The following is a 20,660-nucleotide window of genomic DNA, read 5'->3' on the forward strand; positions in this document are numbered from 1 at the left end:
TTGTTACTTACTCATTAGCATTCAAGCTAGCTGTGGCTCTGATGATCATGTAGCAGAGTGTGAGAGCACTGAGGAGGCCAAAACTGGCAATAATAAACCATTCTTCTGTTGACAAAGGAAAGGGAGGAAATCATTCTGGGGAGAAGGCTTATGTCAAATCGACGTCAACATTTCCCTCAAATGCAACGAAGCAGACGTCAACGGAGGTGAGAGCCAAGACTGGCCCAAGGAAGAGAAGCAGAAGGAGATTTGCCAGAGAGCTACTAGTTGGAGAAGGTTAGTGGAAGTAGTAGTGAAAGCTGTAAAGGAGAAAGGATAGCATGGCCCAACCATTTCTTCCTGTTAAGGTCCTCAGGTATGTAAGGAGTGCGGCCACTAGAGTGCAGAGTCAAAATATGTATATGAAATTGTACATGGACTTTTTTTTTATTCTTAATTTAAATGGCAGTAAACTAGCCATACTTATAACCTTATTTCCTTCTTCATGCTGTCATTTCTGCATGGTTGTAGCACTCATTCTAAAATAAAGGCTAGGAAATACAAAGGAGTGGTTCTCACAGGTCTTGTGGGTGTTCCAAGCAGTCGCAAGCTGACCTTCCATGGTATTCATGTCTACATTCTTTTCTCTTACACAACCAAAACCAAACCCACTGCTGTCGAGTCCATTCCCACTCATAGCGACCCTACAGGACAGAGTAGGACTGCCCCATAGGGTTTCCAAGGAGCACCTGGTAGATTTGAACTGCCAACCTTTTGGTTAGCAGCCGAACTCTTCTCTTATGCATACATTTACTTATAATATTTACATAAAAAGGACTTCTTACTGATGTCTCATAAAAAGAGGGACTTCCCTTCACGCTCACATTGCTGAGAAGCAGTACTCAAGCAGAAGCAGGAAGGATAGGTGATTTATGACGCAACCTGACCCACCAAAGAGCTAAAAACTTCTGATGCACAGCATTCTAAGGGTTTTTCTCTAGTCTTTCTCTCTAGATCTAGGAAGTCAGTTAGTATTTCCCCTTAACTTTCAAAAGCCTGTATTGTCAAGGTAACATGCCAAAAACAATATTTATTAAGAATCTCAAAATAACTTGAGAACCAATCTGACTCCCTAAAAAGTCTTAATTATAAAATATTTCCTAGAGCATACACTAACTAGGAGTGGATTAAAAAAGTGCTACAGGGTAAAATTCCCTATATATCTGCATAAAACAGAGGGAAGAAATATTTATACTTGGCATGCCAACTGTTTATACGTAAAAGCTGTGCTTAACATTTAATCTGTATTCCACGAACCCTAAAGTTATGTGCAAAATTGTGTGTGCACAGGCATTCTTCTACAGTAAGGTTACTGTACTTTTAGTAGTTTTTAAAGATGATGACCTTCAGAAGGTTAAGAAGAACTGCCTAAGGGATTTCAGGATGTTGAGTTTGTTCTATAGCATTTTTCTGCCCACCTTGGTTTGTATTATTAAAATGCTTAGCAAAGCTTTTCCTTTTAAAAGATAACAGTGAAGGTTCTGTTTCTTGAATTACGAACTCATCAGGAGAGTGCATTCATGAGGTTTTTATTTGAGTCAAGATAAACATTCAAGAATCCATATAAAATCCATCTTTTCAATGTATATATTTTCCTGTATACATATTTAGGAAAAATGTATACTGGCATTTGCAAAATAATCAAGGGCTGTGTGGTCTCCACTGCCAAGGAGCTGAATACAGCATCCTTGTTTCTTCTTAGAGACTTTCATACATGATAGACTAGCTTGCAAAACTTCAATTATGTCAATGTTTCCTAATTCTGATCATACCATCCATATTTGTGTGGCATTTCAGTTATTAAAAACTAGTAAACAAGAAGAAGTAAATACCATCATAGCAATGTGCAACAGGCCCGGAGGTTTTCTGGCAGCAACCCACCGTGCAAGGGTCTCTAACACCTCTGCCCTCCTCAGTGCTGATTTAGCACAGTGCCTTACACACAGCGGGTACTGAGTGAATGCACTGTCATTGCTATAGAGCTACAGGACTTTGGAGGGAAAAACAGAGGTAGCTTTGGTCTAATTTAAACACGAGGTTTTTTTTAAACTAACTTCATGTATAAACTCTGCTAAAGGTGATTAATTCGGTACATAAAATAGTATTTTTTATCACCCAGACGAGATTTTCTAAGTACATTTTCACATAAAATATAATGGGGTCGGTACTTAATGCAGTAGTAGGTGCTCAATAAATGTCTGATCAATGAAGGACCTATAAAAAGTCATTACAAAAAAATCAATAATCAATCTTCATCTTCTTTATTACCCCTAGATCAATTATTAAAATTCTAGACCATAAAATCTAAACGTCAAAGTAGGACAAACATGAAATGCTGTTAAACAAATCATTGGGAAATGATAAGAAATGAGTCAAGCTACATCATGGTTTTACTTCATAACTGAATGAAAGTTCCTTGAGTTTAGACAAATGACAGAATAAAACTTGGGATATCATTTTTTAATAATAATTTTTGGTTGGTTAAAAACATGTATACTTCAATTGAACAGACCCCATAATATATGAAGTCTTAATATGTGAAAGAAAAAATATTTTGTAATAAATTTACCCATTTTACTGACTCCCAGAGTTAAGCAGAGTTCCATCAGGTTCAGGGCTTGAAGCTCTAGCCAAGCAACAGCATATACTGAAAAAGGCAGTACCAGAATGGCAATATAAAAGATGGGATGAAAGGTTGTTAGATGAAAATAACATGGAAAGAATGGAACTGGAGAAAGAGCTGGCTTGTTACGGCTGAATTTCTACACCGCCCACACACACGTCAGTCAGACCACTCATACTGTATGTAGGCATTTCTATCAGAACATTTGACTGCTTTGTTCAGAACCAGCCCAAAGAGTATTTTTTAGGCAGACTACACTTTGACTTTTTTCCTGACTCGTGTACAACCATATCAAAAAGTGTCAAGAAACCAACATTAAACCAACTTCCATAAAAAGCGTAAAATAAAGACCATTTCAACTATCTCTAAAGATGTGAATTTTATTGTAAATTTTTATGTTCTAATTCTAGGTTAGTTTTTTACTAGGTTGTCTGCAGCTTCGTAAATATAAAGCATTAGTGCTCAGTTACAAAACGTACCAGAGAAGCTGTGGACAGCCTACATCAAATCCCAAAAATTACCTTTTATAATATCTGTTTGCAATGCAATGATTTCAAAACATGTTTATAAAACAGCTACTAAAAGCACATCTCTGAACACTACTCATCGAATGATAGCTATTATGGCTAATCACATACAAATACACAAGGTCCTTAATATAAAGAAATTTTCATTATTCCAAACATCTCTTTTAACAAAAGCACACATTACTTTCTTGGTTACAGACTAAATCGATGGCCTAGGTGAATGGCTCAACTCTCTTCTTGAGCAGTCACCATAGGCCCAACGCAAGAAGCAATAATTGCCTGCACCTGGGGCAAAGGGTCCCCACTTACTTGTTACTGCAATGTTGATTTCTCCTGTTCTAGGAGTAAGTTCTCCATCCTGAGGAAGAGGCGATATCCCCGAAGTTCGAAGTGGCTCAAGGCCAAGAGAGCTGTCGCTGGCAAGGTCACTGAGGGCTGATCTTCGGTTAACTGCTTGGGTTCTGGTGAGCCTTTCCATATCAAATGCTACGTTATCAGTACACGGCAAATTTGGCTGCAAAATATTTCCATATTAAAAATAACTGTAAGAATAACAAATCCTTTTATGAAATTCTAAGTGTTTGACACCCATAGAAAAGATGTAACCAAGTTTTTCCATGAGATTTCCTCTTGTTGTTTCCCAATCTACCCTTTCCATTCTTGCCCAGAAATTTTTCTACAAAAGGACAGACTATCTCCTCCTAAGAAAAGTAAAACCCAAATCCACTGCAGAACTGAGAATACTGACCACTGCATCTTTGTAAAGAAATGACAGCCTTTTGTGGACACTGCTCACAGGCAGAGAGAAATCATGTTGTTAGTTGCCATCAAGTTGATTTCTACTCATGGAGGACCCATGTGTGCATAGTAGAACTGCTCCATTGGGTTTTCAAGGCTATGACCTTTTAGAAGCAGATTGCCAGGCCTTACTTCCAAGGAGCCCCTAAGCAGGTCTGACCCATTAACCTTTGGGTTAGTAGTCTAGCACTTAACCGTTTGTGCTACCCCAGGACTCCTTTATTAAAAGACAAGCATTTGATGTAAAAAAACGGTAAATTCTATTTCTTTGGCTCTTATGGTAATGTTGAGGCATAACAGGTAACAAAGTATTGCTCATCCTATTAACTTCTCTATCATTCTCCAGTTATTTAGTAATCAGTTAGGTAATATCTTCTACCTTTAAACACAAGTAAAGCACACATCCAAGAGCAGATCAGTTAAAAGACTTTCGAATGGTAAGAAAACAATTTGTTTTCAAAACTTAAGCAGCTTATCTTGAAGGACATTTGGTGCCAAAGCCTACCAATTAAAATGTGGGTACAAAAGTCTTCTCATTCAACAATATGGATATGGGATTTCCTTAGTAACTTTCAGTTCTCTTAGCCTCTAGTGGACAACATATTAGAAGCAGAGATAGGAAGGCTGGCTGAGAGGAGCTTACATATAAAGAAGTGACAGTCAACCAAATCCAAAACCAACGGTTTCCTGTTCTATATCACCCCAGAGCCCTATTAAAAATTAGAATGCGGTGTAATAGCTGATACTTATAAGCATGCCCAAGGAGCCCTGGTGGTGCAATAATTAAGTGCTTGGCTGATAATCAAAAGGTTGGCCGTTTGAACCCACCCAGTGGCTCCATGGGAGAAAAGACCTGGCAATCTGCTCCTGGAAAGACTATAGCCTAGAAAACCAGGTGGGGCAGTTCTACTCTGTCACATTGGGTTGCTATGAGTCAAAAACAGACTTAATGGCACCTAAAAACAACAACAACATTATAATGCCTGGTTAGTCAAGGTTTAATATTTATTATATTTAAGAAGCCATGGTAGCTTGTAATACATTTTATGAGAATTTCCATTAACTACAGGAGGGAAAGTATTAGTCCTTAAAAAAAAAAAAAAAAAAAAAAGAACAAGGCTGGAGGCAATGAGAGAGGCTAAATTAATATTTTCCAAGTGTCTACACATACCAAGATGCTTTATGTTAAACCAATCTCAAAAGGGGGTGACTTTTCCCCAGGGACATTTGGCAATGTCTGGAAACACTTTTGATTGTCATGACTGGGGTGTGACTGGCATTTAATGTTAGAGGCCAGGGAAGCTGCTAAACAGCCTACAATGCACAGGACACCCCATCCCTCAACACAGAATTATCTGGTCCAAAATGTTAATAGTGCCAAGGTTGAGAAACCTTCGCTGATACGGACCACCACAATCTCAGAAGACAGAGGATAAATGAGGCATTACTGCCTGACTGGACTGCACCTAACCTGTAATCTGATACTGTATTTCAAATACAACTATTTAGCTCCTCTTTGGATTGCAAAGCTAAAATAATGAGTTCTTCTGTTAGGTCAAACTAGACTTTTTGCTCCCTAAGGAGGTTATTCAGTCACTTTTTTTTGAGACCAGGAAGTATTTTATTTTTCTTTAAAAAGCAATAACCCTGAATATACATTGCTCTTAAGCAAGGAAATGTAGACAGTCTTCAAGGTCTTTGGTGGGTCAGCATGGATTTAGCACCTGTCAAACCTCAAATACCAGATGCAGTACATCTGGCTAACGCAATTTCCAGGGTGTCAAAGGTTTCCCCCAGGACTTTTTTCATTGCCCACCTCCACTGTTCACAACTTATCAACACAAGAGGCCAAGGCCAAACTCATGAGGAAGGAACACAAGTGACAACATAGTGTCATATTATGCTGCATACGGAAAAAACTACTACTGGACCAAAAGTTAAGTCTTAATCATTCTTTTTTTTTAAGATACTGGAATAAAGAAAAATCATTTATCTTTCTCTCTACCTCAGTTCTTGATCATACCCACCACTCAACAGAAGCATACTTTTTAAAATGAACTAGTATAGTTATTGATCTTCTTTTCCAGGAGTTCCCTCAGATGGATTAGAGGTTAAATAATCTGGAAGAAAGGTACTGCTGCATTAACTGTGTTTTCTCCTGAGACGTAATTATGCTTATTATGCTAACTGTTATATTATGTTACGCTTAAGATATGATACTACACAAACGTAGTTACAAAACAGGAAACATACCACAATTCCCAAGGCCTTCAAAATATTAAGTTTGCACATAGGACAGGTACAATGTTCACTAAGCCAGGGGTCCACGCAGGATTTGTGGAAAACATGCCTATAAAACAATGGAAAATTATGTTACAAGTTATACACTGAAAACCTACTAGTGCCAAATGCAAACATGTGGAATTTTTAATTAGTCTGTTTTTCCTCCCTTTTAGGACATATTTGCAAGTCCCAAGAAACAAATATTGGAGATTTATTAAACAAAAAATCTGAACCCAGTATTATGTATCTATACCACTGTATAATGAGACTGATAAGTAGATTTGGCTGTTTGGACTTTTTATTTCACCAAATTTCAAAATAGACTTGAGGAAACTTAGGAAATTTATTAGGAATGGAGGTCATGAATCATACCTTAATGAATCAGCTATGTTTTCTGTAATAGCTAAAGCAGAAAAATGGAATTTCAAAAAGATATTGAATCGAGTTCTCTGCATAATTATTAGTTTCATGTAACCCTGTTTAAAAATCACTTAAAATATTATTTAAAAAAAATTCTAAGCAACCTATGTTAACCGTAAAAGTTAGAATAGTTTGAACTGTTTTTAGGGCTGTACTGTGCTGAAGGATCAAATAACACTTAGCTAGCAGATTTCAGCCAAAATGTTAAAAGTGGAGGATGGGTGATATTTCTCTTATTTAGGAGAGGAAAAAGTCACATCCTCGTGACTGGAAATAAGTCAGTCACATAGGGTTTTGGGTTCTTAGAAAAAGGAACCTGTGCCCTTCAGAAGGGAGAAAACACTTCGAGAGAGCTGTAGAAATGATTCCCGAAGTTCGAGTACCCCTGCATGGTAGCCCTGAGAAGCCAAAATGAAGCCATATGGAAGTGACAGAGTCCTGGTCACCTGGAAAGGGCAGATGCCAGGACAGGCACTCAGGGCATCTTTGGAAGGAATGTTATAACCTGAGTATTGGGATAAGAAAAACTAAAGAAATGTTGAGAAGGATACCAAATTGAACCATGGTATGCCTTTAAAATGTTGATTGCTAATTTATAACTTAATGTTTCTATATAGAGCTGCTTAAAAATGCAGTTTTGATTAAAAAGTAAGAGGTCTAGAAAACTCACTGTTTTAAACTGGGATATGGAATAAGCATTAGCTTGAACATTATATACCTACCCACCTATTACCATGTAAGGAACCCATATATAGACCGAGAGGCAGTCCTTTCAACAGAATGAGGGGATACTGTGTGGCTTAAAGTCAAGAAAGGTGTACGTCAGGGTTATATCCTTTAATTGTACTTATTCAATCTCTATGCTGAGCACATAATCCAAGAAGCTGGACTATATGAAGAACCTGGCATCAGGATTGGAGGAATTAACATTAACAACCTGCAATATGCAGATGACACAACTTTGCTTGAGCGAAGTGAAGAGGACTTGAAGCATTTTCTGATGAAGATCAAAGACCATAGCCTTCAGTATGGATTACACCTCAACATAAAGAAAACAAAAATCCTCACAACTAGACCAGTAAGCAACATCATGATAAATGGAGAAAAGACTGAAGTAGTTGTCAAGGATTTCATTTTACTTGGATTCACAACCAATACTCATGCAAGCAGCAGGCAAGAAATCAAACAACGTATTGCACTGAGCAAACCTGCTGCAAAAACCTCTTTAAAAGTGTTAAAAAGCAAAGATGTCACTCACTTTGAGGACTAAGGTGTGCCTGACCCAAGCCATGGTATTTTCCAATTGTCTTGTATGCATGCAAAAGCTAGACAACGAATAAGGAAGACAGAAGAATTGATGCCTTTGAATTATGGTGTTGGCAAAGAATACTTGAATAGGAGCCCTGGTGGCACAGGGGTTAAGAACTCGGCTGCTAACCAAAAGGTCAGCAGCTCAAATCCACCAGCTGCTCTTTGGAAACCCTATGGGTCAGTTCTACTCTGTCCTATAGGGTCACTATGAGTTGGAATCGACTCAACAGTAATGAGTTTGGTTTTTGGTTTTGCCAGAAGAGTGAACAAATTCGTCTTGGAAGAAGTACAGCCAGAATGCTCCTTGGAAGTGAATATGGCGAGACATCGTCTCACGTACTTTGAACATGTTATCAGGAGGGACAAGTCCCTGGAGAAGGACATCATGCTTGGTAAAGTAGAGGGTCACCAAAAGAGAGGAAAACTCTTAACAAGATAGGTTGACAGTGGCTGCAATGATGAGCTCAAGCGCAGCAACAACTGTGAGGATGGTGCAGGACTGGGCAGTGTTTCATTGTGTTACGCACAGAGTTGGTATGAGTTGGAACAGATGGCACCTAACAACATTCGCCTGAACATTATATACCTACCCACCTATTACCACTTGGTGGCCTTGTACCCAATTCTTTGGGATAAGAAGATCTTGAAGTCTGAATCTTTTAATCTAGTCATTCTTATAGCTAATAAAGTTAACCAGACCCTCATCATACCTAAAGGCTTTTATCTAAATTCTTAAGGATTTTATGTAAGGAATGGAAGAGTGACCAATCTGTAGCTGAGACCTAAATTTACTTAGTATACATATAAATGCACTGTTATATTGGCTTCTTGGTACACCTAACAGTCATGCTTGTATCCACCTATGAGCATACTCTAAGATGAAGATGAAGGATGGCGTTCCTTACTGCATAGCTCCACCTGAGGTGGGTTCTCAGAACCAGAGTTTACTTCCCAGCACTTGTCAACTATACCAGTGCTGACTGTAGTCTAACAAAGACAAGGTTTCTTAACTGTTCTGGGGATATAGATCCCTTTAGATCTGATAGAAATTATAGAACCTCTCCCTAAAAAGTTACGAGGGCACATCTGCCTCATATCTGGCATATGTCTTCAGGTGGCTGATGGACCCCTGATTAAAGGGCCCTGAGCATTTAGCTTTTACTGGGTGGAGATGGGGTGGCTGGAAAGGTACTGTAGGCCAGTTCTACGCAGGGTGACAGAGGGATTTGGCAGGTTGACAAGTGACAGAAGAAGTAAGGCTATGTGATCTCTGACAGCGCCAGAAGATCAGGACTGCTTTGGTGTAGAGTGGGGAGATATGAAGGGTGGGGGGCAGCTAAATTTAACCAGCTGTTGAGTGGAGACATTGGTGCAAAAAATCAAGTAGCAGTGACTTTGGGTAAATAGAGGTCTTTCAGCCTTCCTTATTTTAGACAGTGCTTTTGTTTCTTCCCTTTTCTTACTGTCCTTCACTGATTATTTGGAAAGAACAAAAATGTATAATCTCTGTACTTAGATTTAAAAGCTTCATGAGCTAAGTGTTCTTTGCCTATCTGTTCCTTAAACTTTACATTAATTATGGACTTTTCTAACACTGGCTTCTTGAATAATTTTTTCCCTGTAGGTTTACTGATCTAAAAGAAGTGGCCCTCTCCCTTGTTGTAGTATATAAATTCGATAACTCTTCTCCAAACTGTGGGGTATTGTAATGAAAGACAATAAAAACTAACAGGCCCTCTAGGAACAATCTGAAAAAGCCTCCCCTCCTTAGCTAACTCAAAATCTGGAAGGAAGTTTTTCTTTAAAAACAAAATAAACTTTTCCTTTTGACTATCCACCTATCCCATAACTTTTTTATTCCCCCACCCACCTTGGCCTCTCGGCAAAAGTAAGAAATTTTCCTTTTCTTTCCTCTTCCCTTCCTCTGATCTAGCATCTACCTTTTCAGATTTCCTAACAGTCCAGCTTCTGTGCATCCTGCCCAGATATCTTGAGTCTCTGATTCCCACAGCACATCCCTCTTCTGAAAACAAAGTCGAGCAATTTTTCTCTTTACTGACCCTCTGACACAAGCCAAGTGCTCTCCTTCCCATCACTGATGTAATCTTTGTGAAAAACTGTCCTGTATTGTTGCCTCCTTTGGTCATCACCCATTCTCTTAACCCTCTTGCTTCTGTTTCACCAAACTCGACATGGCCTTTCCCTTCCTTCTAGGCAAAGCTCTGTCACTACAGCTGTCTGACTCTCTCCAAACCATCCTTTCTGACTCCGAGCTTTCTCATCTGAAAAGTTGCAGGGGGCAAGGAATACTGGGGAAATGTGTTTGGAGAAGTAAATGAAAAACTGTATGTGGAATACTTAGAAAAGTACCAAAGACTGTACAAATGAAAGGTATTACAAATATATGCTCAGGCAAAGTAACATTAATTTTTTCACATGATACTCCAGTAAATGGTTAAGACATTGTTCTAATGTGCTTCAGGCCCCAGACATGCCAGCACCCATATGCCCGGGCCAACCAACATCCAGTTGTCAGTTGGCCAGGAAGCTGTCTTCCATATTTCTTGGCATATTTCTTCCTGGCCAACTGACTGGAATATGCCTGTTCCCAAGAAAGGTGATCCAACTGAATGTGGAAATTATAGAACAATATCATTAATATCACATGCAAGCAAAATTTTGCTGAAGATCATTCAAAAACGGCTGCAGCAGTGTATCGACAGGGAAATGCCAGAAATTCAGGCCGGTTTCACAAGAGGACGTAGAACCAGGGATATCACTGCTGATGTCAGATGGATCTTGGCTGAGAACAGAGAATACCAGAAGGATGTTTACCTGTGTTTTATTGACTATACAAAGGCATTCAACTGTATGGATCATAACAAGTTATGGATAACATTGCGAAGAATGGGAATTCCAGAGCACTTAACTGTGCTCACAAGGAACCTTTACATAGATCCAGAGGCAGTTGTTCAGACAGAACAAGGGGATGCCCAGTGGTTTAAAGTCAAGGAAGGTGTGTGTCAGGGTTGTATTCTTTCGCCATATCTATTCAGTCTGTATGCTGAGCAAATAATACGAGAAGCTGGACTGTATGAAGAAGAATGGGGCATCAGGATTGGAGGAAGATTCACTAACAACCTGCGCTATGCGGACGACACAACCTTGCTTGCTGAAAGTGAAAAAGACTTGAAGCACTTACTAATGAAGATCAAAGACTACAGTTTTCAGTATGGATTGCATCTCAACATAAAGAAAACAAAAATCCTCACAACTGGACCAATGAGCAACATCATGATAAACGGAGAAAAGACTGAAGTTGTCAAGGATTTCATTTTACTTGGATCCACCATCAACAGCCATGGAAGCAGCAGTCAAGAAATCAAAATATGCATTGCATTGGGTAAATGTGCTAAAAAGGACCTCTTTAAAGTGTTGAAGAGCAAAGATGTCACCTTGAAGACTAAGGTGCACCTGACCCAAGCCATGGTATTTTCAATCCCATCATATGCATGTGAAAGCTGGACAATGAATAAGGAAGGCCGAAGAGAAACTGATGCCTCTGAATTGTGGTGTTGGTGAAGAATATTGAATATACCACGGACTGCCAAAAGAACGAACAAATCTGTCTTAGAAGAGGTACAACCAGAAAGCTCCTTAGAAGCAAGGATGGCGAGACTGCCTCTTACATACTTTGGACATGTTGTCAGGAGGGATCAGTCCTTGGAGAAGGACATCATGCTTGGCAAAGTACAGGGTCAGCAGAAAAGAGGAAGACCCTCAACAAGGTGGACTGACACAGCAGCCGCAACAATGAGCTTGAGCATAACAACAATTTTAAGGATGGTGCAGTGTTTCGTTCTGTTGTGCATAGGGTCGCTATGAGTCGGAACCAACTCGACAGCGCCTAATAACCACCACCACCAACACCCAGAGAGAGACCTCAGAAGAAGGCACTTGGGGCAACCCAGACTCTTAAAAGAAGCCCCTTTGGACTGTTACAATGCAAAAGATTCAAATAATCAAAGTCCACATAAAAGTGGAAAAGGGCCCACCATATTACAGTTGGGTCTACTGGGGCAGAAATCAGACGATGTATTGGGGAACAATGAAACAGGAAAATCACAGGCATATTAGAGCTTCAACAAAGTCCTTTATTCTGTAAGAAAGACGGAATGTGAAATGTATAGAATATAAAAGGAACAAAACCAATAATTCTGAAATCATGTACCCTCTCCTTTCCTACTTCCCGCATATGCCATAAGCTAGAGAGTGATCAGAAAGCAGCTGGTGGTGGAATGAGGAGTCTATATTTAAGGGAAGTTGTTTTCACAGCTCTGTAGCCTCTTGGCTGCTAACCAAAAGGCTGGCAGTTTGCATCTACCAGCTGCTCCTTTCAAACCCTATGGAGTTCTACTTCGTCCTATAGGGACATTATGAGTGAGAACTGACTCCACGGCAATGGGTTTGTAGCCTATGAGTACGTGCAAAAACCTGGCAAATATAAAAGAATCCAGGATTATTAAGGGTCAGAGGCAACTCTTATCCCCTAGCCTGGGCTGGCAACAGACACTGTTTAAATCAGAACCTCCCCTCCCTGGGTGCAGGGGGAGGGAGGGACGAGTGATCACAGTAACTCCTCAGCCAGCTAGCTGACTGACCCATTTTAGCTTCTAAAGTGGCATCAGAGACTTTAGTTTACCCAACTTGTAGTTCTCCACTCCTAAAAAAGTATTTCTAAGTACTAAAAAATTTGTGGCTCATGTTCAAATAAAAGAGGTCTAAATAAGGTGACAGTTTTCTAGTTTCTAAGACATTCTGGCTAACATCTAAAGGATGATCAACTGTAATCAACTGACACAAGTAGGAGGTCCCCAAAACAATGCCAGATGCCATCTGTCCACAATAAATTAATGTGACAGAAGGTGAAAAGTAAAGGTCACGCAACAAGAAGTCAGTAATCCATGAGAGGCTTCTTATCTACACAGAGTTTTTGTTCCCTCTCCAGGCAGACTTGTTAAAAATTACTGAGGTGAAGAAGAGGAGAGTGCAGACCCTTTTAAAAGTCTGACTTGAAGGGCAGAAGCTGCAGTGTGATATCTGGAGAAGGGTGGGTTCGAAAGAGTTTAAAAATTGGAATAGCAAATGGTTGAGCATGATTAAATGCTGATGAGTAGAGATAGGAAGAATAAAAGCCGGAGAAGGGAACAGAGAGTCAACAGTGCAAACCAGAGAAAACTGGTATGCAGTGGCCCAGGCTGATATGGTGGTACAAGAGAGGTGTCCGAACGCCCGTGGTCAGGAAGTTGAGAGAATACCCATTATTTTCTCTGTGAAGTGATGGGTGAGTTCAGGTGTTTAGGTGAAAGTGCTGCTGTGATAATGGGGAAAGCCAGCCAGGGGAAGAGAGAAGGGTTTAAGGGCAGTGCTCAGGACCTGACTGAAGTGCCATTTTAGCATCTGTCCAGAGTCCTGTGGGAAGATAGTGAGATACCAGAGTCACCTGGCAATGTGAGATCAAGGAAGACAAGTATTCCTTCTAAGGAAGGGGCAACAACTAGGCTTGGTTTCAAAGACCACAGAGACAAAGAAAAAAAAAAAAAAGGAAGGGAAGGGCATCCTAGGCATAAGGAATAGTTCAAGTAGAAGCACAAGGTAAGAGGAAATTCAAAGGTACTTGAGGGACATCATTTGGAAAGAGGTTTGGAGAAGATGTGGCATAAAGATGATCATTTGTGAGCTTTTTGTAGCTATTCTGCCCCCCATGTGTGTAACAGTTTGTAGTACTGTGGGGGCTTGCATGTTGCTGTGATGCTGGAAGCTATGCCATTGGTATTCAAATACCAGCAGGGTCACCCACGGCAGACAGGTTTCAGCTGAGCTTCCAGACTAAGATAGACTAGAAAGGAGGACTGGGCAGTCTACTTCTGAAAAGAATTAGCCAGTGAAAACCTACTGGAAGAGATCAGTATTTATGCTTATTCCAAAGAAAGGTGATCCAACTGAATGTGGAAATTATTGAACAGTATCATTAATATCACAGGCAAGTAACATTTTGCTGAAGATTATTCAAAAGTGGCTGCAGAAGCACATTGACAGGGAACTGCCAGAAATTCAAGCTGGATTCAGAAGAGGGCGTGGAACCAGTGATATCATTGCTGATGTCAGATGGTCCTGGCTGAAAGCAGAGAATACCAGAAAGATGTTTACCTGTGTTTTACTGACTATGCAAACACATTCTTCAACTGTGTGAATAATAACAAATTATGGATAACACTGCGAACGGGAATTTCAGAACAGTGAATTGTGCTTATGAGGATCCTGTACATAGATAAAGAGGCAGCTGTTCAAACAGAACAAGGGGATACTGTGTGGTTTAAAGTCAAGAAAGGTGTGCGTCAGGATTGTATTCTTTCACCATACTTATTCAATCTATATGCTGAGTAAATAATCTGAGAAGCTGGACTATATGAAGAATGGTGTATCAGGACTGGATAAGACTCATTAACAACCTGTATTATGCAGATGACACACCTTGCTTGCTGAAAGTGAAGAGGATTTGAAGCACTTACTGAAGATCAAAGACCACAGCTTTCAGTATGGATTGCACCTCAACATAAAGAAAACAAAAATCCTCACAAGTGGACCAATAAGCAACATCATGATAAGTGGAGAAAATATGGAAGTTGTCAAGGATTTCATTTTACTTGGATCAACAATCAACACTCATGGAAACAGCAGTCAAGAAATCAAACGACATATTGCATTGGACAAATATGCTGCAAAAGACCTTTATAAAGTGTTAAAAAGCAAAGATACCGCCTCAAAGACTAAGGTGCCCCTGACCCATGCCATGGTATTTTCAATCACCTCATATGCATGTGAAAGTTGGACAATGATTAAGGAAGACCAAAGAAGAATTAGCGTCTTTGGGCTATGGTACTGGAGAAGAATATTGAATATACCATGGACTGCCAAAGAACGAACAAATCTGCCTTGGAGGAAGTATAGCCAGAATGCTCCTTGGAAGCAAGGATAGCAAGGCTATGTCTCACAGAGTTTAGACACGTTATCAGGAGGTATCAGTCCCTGGAGAAGGTCATCATGCTTGGTAAAGTAGAAGATTATTGAAAAAGAGGAAGACTCTCAAGGAGATGGATTGACATAGTGGCTGCAACAATAGGCTCAAGCATAACAATGAGTGTGAGGGTGGCGCAGGGCTCGTGTCTTAGGCTGGGTTCTATAGAGAAGCAAAACCAGTAAAGCATATAAGTATATACAAAGAGAGATTTACATTAAGGGAATGGCTCATTTGATTGTAGATGGAAGCCCGTGGACCAGGATAGAGGCTCTTCTCAATTCACATAGCTGCAGGGGCTGGAGAACCCAAGATTGGCAGGTTGGACAGCAGGGCGTCCGCTCTCAGGCTGTGAAGACCCATGAATTCCAAGATCTGCAGATAAGCTGACAGCTCAACTCCCAAGAGCTGGAAGTCAGATTACAGGAGGCAGACGCAGGATCCAAATCCCAAGATCTGCAGATAAGCTGATAGCTCAAGTCCCAAGAGTTTGAGGTCAGATGAACAGTAGGTAGCCACAAGATCCAGAGTGAGCAAAAAGCCAGAATGTCTGTTTATATTCGGATGCAGGCCACACCGCCAAGGAAACTCCCTTTCAACTGACTGGCTACTCACAGCAGATTCCATCACGGGAGTGATCACATATAAACACAGAGAATCATGGCCCAGCCAAACTGATACACAGTATTAACCGTCACAACTGGGCAATGTTTCGTTCTGTTGTACACAGGTTCACTTATGAGTTGCAACTGACTCGCTCACGCCTAACAACAAGCCATTCTCCACATTAGTGGTTCTCAACTTGGGGTGATATTATTCCCTGGGGACATTTTGGCAGTGTTTGAAGTCATTTCTGGTTGTCACGATTGGTGTTGTTGGTGGTGGAGCTACTGCCATCTAGGGGGTATACTGCTAAATATCCTGTAATACACAAGCCTTTTTTTTACACAAGCCAGCCCCCACAACAAAAAATGATCTGGTCCAACATGTCAACAATGCCGAGGTCAAGAAAGCATGATCTAGGTCAAACTGTCAAAACGCTGCTCAACGTGCAGTTAATTTTTAGTACACCTGAGCCTCATACTGTTGTCACCATCTCAGTTCGGTTAAATGTTTTACCGAGCAGGTTGTCCAATATAGTTCAGACAGAGGTATAACTTGGTGAAATTTAAGATGTTACAGTAACAAGTATCAACTGGGTTCCAAAACCACCTGGAGAACTCTGAAACACAGTCAGGCAGTAAGCATTCCTTGTCAAAGACTGAACTAAAAGACAACCAAGTGAATAGTGCAGTAACTATTGAGGCAAAGAAATTCTAGTAAGTTTACCTAAAATTCAAAACTAGACCACAAACACAAAAGGTTGATGGCCACTTCTCTGGTGGTAGGTGCAGTCACGGAAAGGGAAGAGATCAACCAAAGCTGTGAATCTCAAAAAAGGACATGGCTTTGCAGGATCAAACCACCCAGGTACTTATTAAAACTAAAAATGCCTGGGCTCTGCCAGGATGTGTTTTTGAAGTTCCCCTCCCGATTCCAACACACAGTCAGGTTTGGAAAGCACGAGACTAAATTAAGACAAAGAGAACTAAGAATGAAACTTTGGGAAAGCTAACAGTAAGGGATATAGAGAATGGGGAGCAAGCTTCCCTGAATAATCTATTTTCGGTGGGACTTTTTTGAGGAAGATACTTTTATTAGTAATAACCAGGAATGGTTTTGGAGGCCTTCGTTCCTAGGTCCCAGATGGCTCTGGAGGATTGTGGACTGACATAGGAAGACAGAGATTTTGGAAATACTTGGCTTCTTTCTGGTCATTATGCTGTCAAAAAAAAAAATCTGTGCATGTAAAAACATTTTCTTGAAAGCAGGTTATAGCTGGTTATGCTTTATGATGTATTCTGCCAACTGTTTTCCTGATTTTTATCTTTATTTACATTTCTGTTAGGTGTTCTGTTTTTAGATTGTCAATGACTGCAGGTGACGATAACTTGGTCATTACATACTTTAACTTTCTTTAGGACACCATTACTTTATTTTTTGTTTGTTTTAACCTTTATTTTTGAAATTTTTTCTTTTAAAAACATTGTTGAGTGATTTCGTTCTGATTGCAAAATTAATATTACTGTAGGAAACTTAGAAGGTATTTAAAAAATAGAAGAAAATTAAAATAGTGATCTCTAATAGCTTATGGTAAACTTTGTCTATAGCCTACTCATTTTTCTACACATATATATTTTCCTTTCAAAACTTAGATCAGTGGCACATGCTTACCTAATCCTTCAACAACGGCAGCATACTTTTTGTTTCATAGATTTTCCTTCACATATACACTAGAATGACTTGACTTTCGGAATCTTGACTTTTCTATTTTAGTACATAAAATTATTCTTAGGTTCCATGATTTTTAAAAAGACCTATCTACCTTGGCTCAAAATTGATTACTTGGTGAGTAAATAAGACCAGGAGCCTTAATGGAGATAACTACTAACAATTATTTTGTCATTTACATGCTCTGTAAGGCCAGAGTTGTTGTGCGTGTGTTTTAAAAAGAAGAAAGAAGAAACATCCTTCTCAGTACGTAATTTCGTACTTTTTCAATTGATACTCAGCATCACATTACTTAATATTTCACATTCCCCAGAGCTTGGTAGAAATCAACATGCTTATGAAGAAAATGTGGCCTTTTCAGTACACCAAAGTACAGGCCACTACTCTCCTTCTGGAACAGGGGGTAAGGCACTACACAACAAGCACTGACAGGAAGGCAGACCTGGGTGAACATTGGCTCTGCCATTTCTGAATTATGTGACCCTGGGAAATGACTATTGGCTTCATTATTCTTCACTGTACAGTGGGGATAAAAATACCCACATAGGACTGCTGGGAGGATTATAAAAAACCAAACCCATTGCTGTTGAGTCAATTCTGACAAATAGTGACCCTACAGGACAGAGCAGAACTGCCCCATAGGGTTTCCAAGGAGCAACTTGTGGATTCAAACTGCTGACCTTTTGGTTAGCAGCCAAACACTTAACCACTGCACCACCAGGGCTTATTATAGGATTATAGGAGACAGCAAATGCAAATGGCACAGAGTACCTGACCTCAAGCAGGCACGTGACAAATATCAGTCCTCCCCACCTGGCATAATTCCAGTTCAGAAAAAGACTTAATCCAAATCCCTAGAGTTCTGGTATCCACAGCCAAGTGAACACTGCTGAGGTTTTACTGGAGGGCCTAGTGATGTACCCTGATTGCAGATGGAGATAAACAAGTTGCTGTTTTTGAAGCCCACAAAAGTCACAAATAAAACTTCTCAACCTTGTGTTTTTATGTCATAGATGATCCTGGAGTTGTGGCACATCTGTTTACCATAACTAGAAAAGACTTGTGAAATTTGCTCTTGAGGCACACTATTCACTGGTGACTGCAATCTCCCACTTCAGCAACATGTAGTGGGCCCCTGCCTCCCAAAGGCCCTATGCTAGGTGGCTCTCAAAAACAAGTCGGATACCCATTTGGAGTGGGTCTGGTGCACAGGAGACACACAAGCCACATCAGCAGCATTCTTATTTAAGCAAATAAAGTCAACATACTTGCAGGGCAGAATTCGGACAACATCATTCTGCTTATAGCTCTCTATGCAGACTGCACAGTGATCAAAGTCAGGGTCTGTTTCCTGAAAAGAAAAGCACAGTAACAAGTCATGCTAAAAGTACACAAACAGAGGAGATGTAATTGAGCAAAGAATCTTCCTATGGCAACTACTGTAAACAAGTGATTATAAAATGAAAGGTTATTTAAAAACTTAATAAATTATCAACTGCTATCTTTTTTTTTTTATCAATATACTGACCCAAGGTATGACAATATCTAAGCCAACCTATTTTGTTTTTAAATTATGTCATTATAATTAACATTAATTCTGTTTATGAAATATCTTAAAACAAGTCAGATTTCTAATTTTTTTCAAGATCCAAATCAGCAATAACCTTGGGTTATCCTTATATCCTCTCTCCACCTCCTTGCTGAACGCCCACCCTATCACCTGACAAAGTTTCAGCCATCAAGGCTATAATAAGTCATCTCAATTTTTAAACATTTTTCAAATACTCACAACCACGTTACAATTTTCTTTCAGTTCCTGGAAATGCCCCAGTCTAAAGTATATCATTAACAAATCCTTTCATTGTATTCAGCCAAAACTTTATTATGGTTTTCTGAATACAAATTTCTTTCACATATAAAAAAGCAAATCTGTAATATTGCCACAGAGCTAGATACACATTGTTGCATTAATATTGAATTATTTCAAGCTAGCTTACACTCAATTCCATTTAACTTCCTGTTATGTCCTAAGAAGGGAAATAAAAATGGATTATACACTCACATGCCACACTGTTGAGTAAACAGGCAGACTGTTGTTAAAAGGCCTCATTCAAGTGGCTCAGATAGTAGGGGGTACAGTGGCTGAATTTAGACAAGATACCTTGAGTGGCTGAAGAGAAGAAAACTGAGTTGGGTCTTGGAGTATAAATGGGATCTGGACAGAGGAGAGAGAGACTATTCTAAGCAGGCAGAAGAAGAGGTGGAGATGGTGTGGCACAGTAATTGAACAGTCAACAGATTAGTTGCAGTGCTGCAGGTGTAGATGCTAATGTCTTAGAAGGAAAGTGACATGATAAAAACATCTCAGGAGACTAAACTGACTGTGGTATGCAGAATGGCCGAGAAGATGGCAAGAATGGCTCCAAGTAGACTGTGTAGGAGCTTCAAGGGTAAAGTGATATCAGGACCACAGGAGTGACAGGAAGCAATGGAGACGCTGGGATGGAAATGAGAGTGCTATTAGAGAAGACAGATTTGGTAACCAACTAGAGTAAGGAAAAGAGATGTAATTCTCAAGTATGTATTGGAGATTTTTGAGAATGACAGAAAAGCTGGTTAGAGAAGGTGACCTGGGGAAAAGATGCTGAGCTGGATTTTGAACATCTTGAGTAGGGGTTAAATCTGAAGAAATGCCTAGAGCAACTCCTGAGATGACTGACTAAAGATTAACAGAGAAGTGATGGCTCAAGCCAAGAGGTGGGCTGCAGAGAGGCAGACAGGCTCAAGGAAGGAATCCTTAGCAACACAGAGTAAGATGAAGACATCTGGCACTAGAGAAAAGGATAAAGGAGAAGAACTAAGGAATGGTAAGAACAGAAAAAACAACCCTGGTTCATAGTAAGTAGTTTAATAATACTAACTGAAAAATGAGCCAAGTTATGGAGTTATTCTGTTTCTAAGCACTACCGTAACAGAGAGGAGGGCGTGAAATACCTATTCATACTATATTAGCTTTGTTGGTTGCCTAGGAAAATGACGTCTAGTCACCTAGCATGGCAACATGAGGCACAGGTGAGAATTCCAAACTGCTTAATTTTAATAACTGTGATTATTTTATATTAGTTTATAAGAGTCTTTGGAGTTATAAGTTCCTTTTAGCTAATATTAAATCTTAGCAAAAAGTATTCAATTGTCATTCTAGGATTCGTTTTTTCATCTCTGAAACTAAGGAAAGAAAAATATTTGAGAG

General features: G+C 39.7%; 1 protein-coding gene across 2 annotated transcripts in view; it reads right to left on the reverse strand.

Moving 5' to 3' along the window:
- The window catches only part of RNF130 (ring finger protein 130), a 188,720-nt gene that overhangs the window by 15,125 nt on the left and 152,935 nt on the right, over positions 1-20,660 (reverse strand). The window contains exons 5-8 of one of the 2 annotated variants that reach the window (XM_049874555.1): positions 18,679-18,761; positions 6,241-6,337; positions 3,499-3,703; positions 12-105 (exon numbers count right to left, since the gene is read on the reverse strand). In XM_049874555.1, the coding sequence (XP_049730512.1) occupies positions 12-105; positions 3,499-3,703; positions 6,241-6,337; positions 18,679-18,761 (479 nt within the window). The remainder of the gene's footprint in view (positions 1-11; positions 106-3,498; positions 3,704-6,240; positions 6,338-18,678; positions 18,762-20,660) is intronic. The other variant, XM_049874556.1, reaches the window with a different exon arrangement.

Source organism: Elephas maximus, chromosome 2 (assembly GCF_024166365.1).
Source record: "Elephas maximus indicus isolate mEleMax1 chromosome 2, mEleMax1 primary haplotype, whole genome shotgun sequence".
Lineage (NCBI taxonomy): Eukaryota > Metazoa > Chordata > Mammalia > Proboscidea > Elephantidae > Elephas > Elephas maximus.